At 54.3% G+C, this 8806-nt stretch overlaps 1 protein-coding gene across 1 annotated transcript; it reads left to right on the top strand.

Annotated features, from left to right (window-relative positions):
* The first annotated feature begins 1715 nt into the window (after positions 1–1715).
* On the top strand, positions 1716–8036 carry Cela3b (chymotrypsin like elastase 3B). Its single transcript, XM_046468659.2, has 8 exons — positions 1716–1848; positions 2694–2779; positions 4217–4314; positions 4414–4548; positions 5540–5676; positions 6010–6152; positions 6987–7139; positions 7943–8036. Exons 1-8 carry the CDS (start codon positions 1809–1811, stop codon positions 7958–7960), a joined length of 810 nt encoding a protein of 269 aa, XP_046324615.1. The 5' UTR covers positions 1716–1808; the 3' UTR covers positions 7961–8036.
* Positions 8037–8806: the final 770 nt, after the last annotated feature.

Below are 8806 nucleotides of genomic sequence, written 5' to 3'. Positions count from 1 at the left end.
TAAGGGCTGAGGAGGTTTCTTGTTTGAAGTTGGCGGAGGGTTTGAACCCTCCCCTATGCCCTTGGGAGAGCCTCTGCCAGGCCAAACAGTGACAAACCGGGGGACCTTGAGCAAGTCCCAGCTTTTCTCTGGAATGACGTCCCCCTCTCTGAGATAGCAGAGGTTGCACTAGGTGGTGTTTTGGCTCCGTGGGTGTCAGGCCCTCTGTGGTGGCATCTGGGAGTGCTGACCTGCCTCTCCATGCTGCCCGCTCTGGGGCTCTCTCTCCTTCCTCCTGGGCGGGGGTCTGGGGACTGGCTCCGAGTGTCAAAGCTGGGTAAACAAACACGCCCAGGCTGCTGGTATCACAGTGTGAAGGACTTTCACAGCTGCTTCAGTTGCCTCCACACATTTTCCACAGACCCAGGCTACTGGAGTGGCAGGTGTCACCGTGGGTGTGACTGCAGGGGGTCCGCTCTAGCCAGGTGCCCCACCTGCCACCGGTAGAGGTTCACTTAGCACAGCTAAGCTTTGCCCTTCCCCAGGCTTCCAAACTGTGGGTGCCCCAGAGGGAGCCACGCGCTGCCCTAGGGTGCCGGGGATGGACAGGAGGAGTCCCTGGGGGAGCCGGAGCCACTGGCCTTATTGAGCAAACATCGTGTGGAGCGCTCCAAAGTGCCAGGCCCTGGGCTGGGAGGCTGTTCCCAACAAATGACCAGGAGGGGCTCGGTCTTTCCTACAGATGAATGTCCACGTCCCCTGGGGTGGAACTGCTGGGTCACATGTGACTTCTGCTCCAGAAGCTTCCCCTTGGCTGGCAGGGTCTCCCCACTCTCTCCATGCGGATTTCTGAGCTCCAGCCACACCAGGCTCCCTTTTCTCCAACAAATCAAGCCCATTTTTGCCCCCAGAGCTCCACGCTTGCTGTCCCCTCCACCCAGAGCGCTTTACCAGCAGGACTTCCCGTGACTGGCTTTTACTTATCCTTTAGGACTCGATCCAATGGCTACTCGCAGCCCAAATGCCCCTTTCCCTCGTTCCCACCTAAAGGAGGGGTTCCTTCTGTTCCCATCCCAGCCACGATGCTTCCCGTCATAGCACCCACCACCTCTTTCCCCTGGAAATAGGCTTCACTCACTTATGCTGATTCCTCATGGCTCACCCCACTAGACTGGAGCTCATGGCCTGGGACAGAAAGTGCCCAGTGAAATACTTTTACTTTTTTTATAAGGTACCGAGGATTTAACCCAGGGATGCTCTACCACCAAGCTACATCCTAACACTTTTTCTCTGGAGACACAGTCTCTGGTTAAGTTGCTGGGGCTGGCCTTGAACCTGGAATCCCCCTGCCTCAAGCCTCTAGAGTAGCTGAGATTACCAGGTGGGTGCTACTGCGCCTGCCAACAAAATCACTTTAATTGAGGTGGAGACCAATATCAATCTGAGACTCTGAGAGGTTGAACCATGAGCTCAAGGTCACAGAGTTTGGACTTGACAGAGCCGGGATCTGATTGGCCAGGTCTGCCCCGCTCCTAGCCCCACTTGCTTTCCTGGAAGAGGCTGGCCCTTCTGATGGAACCCTTTTCCCCACTCCCTTGTTATCAGCCGGCTCTTCCGGGCCACCTGTGCAGTCACATGTTGGAGGGGACCCTGGGCCCTTGTATTGGCTGTTGGTCCTCTATCTGCCGTGGGAAAAGCCATGGCCTTGACCGTGGGAAACTTGGTCTTCTACCACCTGTTCTGGGGCCATGTCGGCCCCTTCCGCCTGCCTTCTGCATTATATTAGAGCCCCAGCTCCCTGATTCTTTCTATTCGTCTCAAAACTCACCATGCTCCGGCTGCTGAGTTCCCTCCTATGTGTGGCCCTTGGTAAGACCCCCGACCTGTACCTCTGTCCCTGAGCTGTGTTGGCCTGGGAGCCCTTGAACTCTGCATCCATCTCTGGTTCCATAGGAGGGAATCTTGGTGGACCCAGGGCATGACTGTGGGGCCTTCAGCTGGGGGCTGGAGGGAAGCTGTGGCCAGAGTAGGTCAGCAGAAACCAGATGCCCCCAAAGGCTGTGGGAGTCCTTGAACAATGTCTCATGGTCGAGAGGGTGAACCCTGCACTTGGATGGCTGGGTTGGAATTTCCACTCCTGGGCTGAACACTCCAACTCTCCTCTTCCTCTCCCTCCACCCAGCTCACATCCTCTTCCTCATCTCTCTGCCATGTTACTGTCCCTCTCAGGGCCACCTCCTCCAAGCAGTCTCCCTTGACTGACCATAATGGTAAAGGATAACATTTACTGAGTGCTTACTGTGTACCTGGCAGAATGCTCAGGGCTTTTTTGTAGATGACCTCATAGCATCATCAGGGTCCCATGAGGACAGTTCTGCTGTTCCCATTTTATAGATGGGGAAACTGACCCTCAGAGAAGGAAAGTAGCTCATCCTAAAACAAGTGACCTAGTTGCACCTTGAACCCAGGCAGTCTTCCTTCGAAGCTTCCTCTCTGTGTGACAATAGCTATCATTCCGAAGGGCTCATTCGCCAGGTACCATTCAATCCTCTCACTAAAGGGGACCTACACTCTGGGGATGCTAGTTCAAATGTGGCTACTGAGGTCCAGAGAGGGAGAGGGGCTTGTATAGAGTCACACAGCCAATCGGTGGCACAAATAGGACCAGGACCCTGAACCCTCTGGAGGACTGACACATCTACTCCTCACTCTAGCCTCAGTTTGCGCCCGACCTTCCTACAAGTCCATCGGCCGTGTTGTCAACGGTGAGGACGCGGTTCCTTACAGCTGGCCCTGGCAGGTAAGAGTAATGGCAGCCACACTCGTCCCCCCTGTGGGCTCTGGACCCCAGCCTCTGGTCACACAGCATCCAGTTCCGGCTGCATTGCTTCCTCTCCAATATCTGCTTCAGCTTCCAAACCCCTTGGACAATCTGATTCTCACAGAGGTTTTGCCCATGTGTAACATCTCACGGGGCCGTTTGCTGTTTAAAAATAGAAACTGGGGGCTGGGGCTGTAGCTCAGTGGTAGAGCGCTTGCCTAGCACGTGTGAGGCACTGGGTTCGATTCTCAGCACCACATAAAAATACATAAATAAACTAAAGGTATTATGTTCATCTACAACTATATATATATATATATATATATATATATATATATATATAGAACCTGGAGTGAGGGCAATGTTTAAGGATGTGGCACACTAAGGGTGGAACTTCAGGCACTGTGTTTAGGGAAGGAGATTTTGGGGGACTCCTTTCTAGATTCCTTGAATCCCACAACAGGGTTGTACAGTCTGAGAGCAGCAAAAAGATAGGAACTTTCTAGAAGCCAGTGGAGGGAAGCCCAGTGAGTCAGAGCCACTGTACTGTCAGCCATAGTAGAAACCAGCCACGTGGGGCTATTTAAATTTAACTAAAATTAAACAAAGTTAAAAATTCAGTTCTTCCTTGGTAGCCACTTTCCAAATACTCATTAACCACATGAGGATAGTGGTTGCCATCTTGGGAACCAAAGTTAAAAATGGGACATGGTGGCTTCCATATTGGGGATCAAGACATGGTGGCTGCCATATTGGACAGCAAAGACATTCCTATTATCACAGAAAGTCCAGCTGATAGGGTCAGCCTGCTTGTTCTGTGAAGGGACACACAGTCAATATGGAAGGCCTTACTGGCCTTATGGTGTCTGCATCAGCAACTTAACTCTGCCACTGTAGCACGAGAGCAGCCACAGACAACACATAAATGAATGAGTGTGAGCCTGGTTTGGCCCATGGACCGTAGCTTGCCAACCCTTGGTCTAGAGGGAATTTCTAAAATCAGGAATGTGTAGAGAATGAGAAATGAGGCAAAGGATTCTGGGTGAGCTGTGCGCCACCAGATCCCAGAGTCCTTGAGAGATCTGAGGGTCAGAAGAGTGGAAGGGGGTGGTGACAGAACAGAGGGCCTTGGGAAACTCTCAAGGTACGGAAGGTTTGGGGATGCCCTACAGATCAGAGAATGCTGGGGTTCCCAGAGAAGTCACAGAGCCTGGGGACATAAAGCTTTAGCAAAATCAGAATATGATCCCAGAGGGAAAGTCCGCCTTGAGCAGCTGTGTAGGTTATGCACTGCACATTTCTTTCTGTGTGGACAGCGCCCTCTAGAGTTGTACAGTGTACAACCAATAAAATCATTGCTGATGACCCAAACAGTGGGGTCCAGACCACTCCGGTTCTTTCCTCCTTGGCCACCAGGTCTCCCTGCAGTATGAGAAGAACGGCGTCTTCTACCACACCTGTGGCGGTAGCCTCATCGCCCCTGACTGGGTTCTGACTGCAGGCCACTGCATCTCGTGAGTTCTCTCACTTGCCCCGGCCCTCCCCTGTGTGACTCAGGCAGCCTGGGACACTGGGTTGGCTGAGGCCTAGACTCACCCAACCTCCACCTGCAGGAGCTCCCTGACCTACCAGGTGGTGTTGGGCGAGTACGACCAGGGTGTGGAGGAAGGCCCCGAGCAGGTGATCCCCATCAACCGAGGGGACCTCTTTGTACATCCAAAGTGGAACCCCAGCTGCGTGGCCTGTGGGTGAGTAAACACTCAGGTGTGGGACCGGGCTCTTCCACCTGTCCCTCCACGACCCAAGATGAACCTGAGGAGAACCGCAGGGAGAGGGGGTCTGCCAGCAGCCTCGGCCCAGGCCCCATCACCAAGGCAGGAGCCAGCAGAGGCTTCAAGGACCGACACCAGACCTCTCCCTACAGAGGGGACAGCAGAGCCCAGGGATGAATAGGAACTTGCCAAACCAAGGGCTCCTCTGGCCCCCTTCGCCCAAATCCAAGGCTTCTTCTTCAACAGATGGCCATCCTGGGTCCCCGGCGCCGTGGGGACTGGGAGTCAGGCTCCGGCACAGCTCCGAGTAGCCTGGGCAAATCACTGTCCTTCTCTGGATCACAGTTTTGCCACTTGTCAAAGGGTGTCCATGAAGCAGGACTTCCTGGGTGGTGGGAAGGTCAAGGAGACCACCTTAAGCCTTTCAAGCTCAGCTTTCTCCTAAGCAGAGCCCTTGAAAGTGCAGCGTAGGCGTCTGGGGCCACAACGATGAGACCCCACCCATCCTCGCAGGGCTCCTGGGGTGAGCAGAGAGACAACTCAGACCCTGGAGAAACGGCTTGAGGGACAAGCAGGCACAGGAAGACAGAGGGCGGGATTTCTCCAAGTGCCGTCCTGGGGCAGCAGCGGCTGTGGCCCTTGGGAACCCCGGATTCTTAGTCCTCTGGGCCCAGACCCACTGCCTTGGAGATACTGGGCCGGGCCCCAGCAACCTGTGTTGACCAGCCCTCCAGGTGTCTCCCATGCAGCTAAAGTGACAGGGCCATTGGGAACATGGCCAGGACCACCATGAAGGCCAAGGCCAGCAAGGCTGAAGGGGCTCTGGGGGCTTTTCTAAACTGCTTGACAGATTTAAGAGCAGGGTAGAAGAGGGGCCCCTGGAGCCCAATGCCCGCACTAAGGGCCACAGGTGGGAGCTGATCCCCTGGAGGCCCCGGCTCCGTGTGACTCTCCCCCTGCTCCCCAGCAATGACATCGCCCTTGTGAAGCTCTCACGCAGCGCCCGGCTGGGGGACACTGTCCAGCTCGCCAGCCTCCCTCCACCTGGTGACATCCTGCCCAATGAGACCCCCTGCTACATCAGCGGCTGGGGCCGCCTTTACAGTAAGTGCTGACCCCTCTAGCCAGCCCCAGGGACAGTGGCAGAAGGGCAAGGGCTGGGGGGTCAGAGGCCACACCAGGATGGGTCCTTGCACCTTACTCCCGTCCCTTTCCAGCTACAACCTGTCCCCCCTCCTCCCAGACGTGAATGTGTTCAATCAAACATTTTGGGGTATCTGTCGGGTGCCAGGTGCCAAGGATGGAGCGGTGTCAATCAGATGCAGGACTACAAGGGCCCCCTCAGATCAGAAGAGCTGTGTGCCTTGAATGCCCCCCACTGTCGGGCTCCTCGCCCCCACCCCCAGGTCTCCCTCTCAGCGCTCTCTATCCCCACAGCCAACGGGCCTCTGCCGGACAAGCTGCAGCAGGCGCTGCTGCCCGTGGTGGACTACCAGCACTGCTCCCAGTGGGACTGGTGGGGCTTCTCTGTGAAGAGGACCATGGTGTGCGCTGGTGGGGACATCCGCTCCGGCTGCAATGTGAGTCAGCTCTCACCTGTCCGTGGTGGTGTGGGGTGTGCAGTTCCCTGAAGTCCCTCTGCCACCTGCCTGAAGGTGGAGGAGGTATCTTGCCCACTTGCTCCTTCCACCCCCAGACTAGGCAAGAGTGGAGCCCAGACAGAACCGGGCCTGGGAGTGAGGAGCCCTGGCTCCTAGGCCCAGTTCGCATGCAGACTTGACCTGCAGAAGTCACCGTTTCCCGGGGTCCTCAGGCTTCCCCATCAGTTCCAAAGCCCTGTCAACGTTGGCTCTGAGGTTATAACATTAAGAATGTCCTCAGGGCTGGAGATATAGCTCAGTTGGTAGAGTGCTAGTCTTGCAAGCTCAAGGCCCTGGGTTTAATCCCCAGCACCATTTTAAAAAAAAAAAAAAGTTCTCTTTGTTCTGGGGGCGTGAATGGAAACTAACGAGTACTTTGTCTGTGCTGTGCTAAGATCTTGTATCATCTTATTTAATCCACACAAAATTGTATAAGGCAGATACTATTTTTCCCATCACAAATAAGCACACGGAGATGGGCGCAGTGGCCCACACCTGAAATCCCAGTAGGGTCAGGAGGCCGAGGCAGGAGGATCATGAGTTCAAAGCCAGTCTCAGCGGTTTAGTGAGGCCCTAAGCAACTCAGTGAGACCCTGTCTCAAAATAAAACATAAAAAGGGCTTGGCGTGTGACTCAGCAGTTAAGGGCCCTGTTACCAAAAATAAAAAACAAACAAAAAGATAAGCAAACCAATTCCCAGAGAATTCAACTCCTGTGAGGGTTGCTCAAAAGCTCTAAGGTTCAGAACCAACTCACCCCTCCCTGATGTTCCAGGGTGACTCTGGAGGACCCCTCAACTGCCCCACAGAGGATGGCTCCTGGCAGGTCCACGGGGTGACCAGCTTTGTGTCTGCCTATGGCTGCAACACCCTGAAGAAGCCCACGGTGTTCACCCGAGTCTCGGCCTTCAATGAGTGGATAGAGGAGGTGAGGAGGCCTGGGGGGGGGGGGGGCTCTGGAGAGGAGCCACAGCCTGAGGGGCCTGGGAGGCTCCTGAGGCCAGGGCAGGGCCATGAAGACATTTCATGGGGCCTTGAGGGTGTTGTCTGCTGTAATGGGGCCCCAAGGGCCCCTTAGTTTTCTGGGGAGCGTTGGGGTGTTTATGAGGCGTTTTCTCTGGATCACGACCTTTCTTATTCTGGAGGACAAAGGGCTGCCTGAGAGGGGACAGATGGGAAAACAACAAGAATAAGGGAGGCGGGCTGGGTGCCTCAGTGCACACCTCTAATCTCAGCACCTGGCAAGGCTGAGGCAGGAGGATCGCAAGTTCAAGACCAGCCTCAGCAACTCATTGAGACCTTATCTCAAAATAAAAATAATAAAATAAAAAGGGATGGGGATGTGGCTCAGTGCCTCTGGGTTCAACCCCAAATACCAAATAAATAAATAAAATAAAAAAGAAGGTGGTGAGCATCATGGGACAGGGGACACTTCAGGCCCCAGGGAGAACACAGCCCTCATGTGGGGACAGAAGGTCAGCGAGGACGACTATTGTTCATGGTAACAGTAGTAGCCCTTGTACAGGAGTGCCAGGCCCAGGGTGAGAACAGAACCTGGCCGAGAGCTGGATCCAGAAGCCCCTGGCAAGTCCTAGGGCTCAGAGAGGTGCAGTCGCTCTTCCAGGGTCACACTACAGGGTGGTGAGTGGCAGGGCTGGGAGTGGAGCCCAGTTCCATCCTGTTCCGGAATCTGCCCTCCTAACTAGGCTATTCTGTCTTGTGTTTTTACAGACCATAGCAAGCCACTAGCACCACGGCCCAGCCGGCAGTGTGGACCTCACTCCCTTCCTGGAGAATAAAGAATAAAGATCTCAGAAAGCCCCGAGTCTGTCTGCCTTCGTTGACTTACCGTTTCCCCTCTGACTGGTTCTTAAAATCTTAGATCTGAAATGCTCAGGGGAGGCCAGATCCAACCCTCTCAGATGAAGATGAGAAAAACACGAGGCCCATAGAGAAGAAGGGGCGCCCCGCCATCCTGGTTGCCTGAGGGTTTCCAAGGACTTTTAGTGCAGAAAGTCCCTGGAAAACTGGGACAAGGTGTTCACCCTAGTATACAGTCACACACAAACCAGTGGCTTTTAATAAAGGTGTTAAAAATAGAATAAAAACCTGCAGGAAAACTGACCTTGTCAGCCTCCTGGAAGGCTCAGGGTACAGTGGGGAGGGCCGTGGGTTCTATTCTGGGGCTGGAGAAGGAGGGCCATGGTTGTTCATTCACTCATCGAACATTCGTTCCTTGTTCCAGAAGAAGGCTCAGAGGGGGAGGAAGATACGGTTCCTGCGCTGATATGGCTCATTATTTAAAGAGAAATGAGTAAATCAGAGTCATTAAACATTTACTAGCTACCTACCTAGAGCAGGTTGAGGGCTGGGAGTACAGGTAAGTCGGCCAACCTCACAGTTAGCCTAGGTGCATAGGGAAGGAGATGTCCACACAGGCATACGAGGGCTGTCTGCCAAGCTCTTGTTCCCTCTGCCACGGCATCTGGTGGCTGCTGGTCAACGTGGTCCCAGAGTGAGCTGTTGTGGAGCAGAAACTCCACCAAACCCCTGATGAAAATGTCACACAACCAAGAAATAAATTCTGTTTGTCAT

This window comes from Marmota monax, unplaced genomic scaffold (genome assembly GCF_021218885.2).
Source record: "Marmota monax isolate L192 unplaced genomic scaffold, Marmota_monax_Labrador192_F-V1.1 WCK01_AAM20220418_F8-fsc00008, whole genome shotgun sequence".
NCBI classification, from domain to species: Eukaryota; Metazoa; Chordata; class Mammalia; order Rodentia; family Sciuridae; genus Marmota; species Marmota monax.
Note: the sequence above shows the minus strand (reverse complement) of the source record. Positions and strands in the feature narration are given on the sequence as shown.

Bases quoted from the DNA above. Each gene is read 5' to 3' on its own strand.
- Cela3b (XM_046468659.2), top strand. From the start codon at position 1,809: ATGCTCCGGCTGCTGAGTTCCCTCCTATGTGTGGCCCTTG. The intron at 4,315-4,413 runs GTGAGTTCTCTC...CTCCACCTGCAG, and splicing joins ACTGCAGGCCACTGCATCTC to GAGCTCCCTGACCTACCAGG. The intron at 6,153-6,986 runs GTGAGTCAGCTC...CTGATGTTCCAG, and splicing joins ACATCCGCTCCGGCTGCAAT to GGTGACTCTGGAGGACCCCT.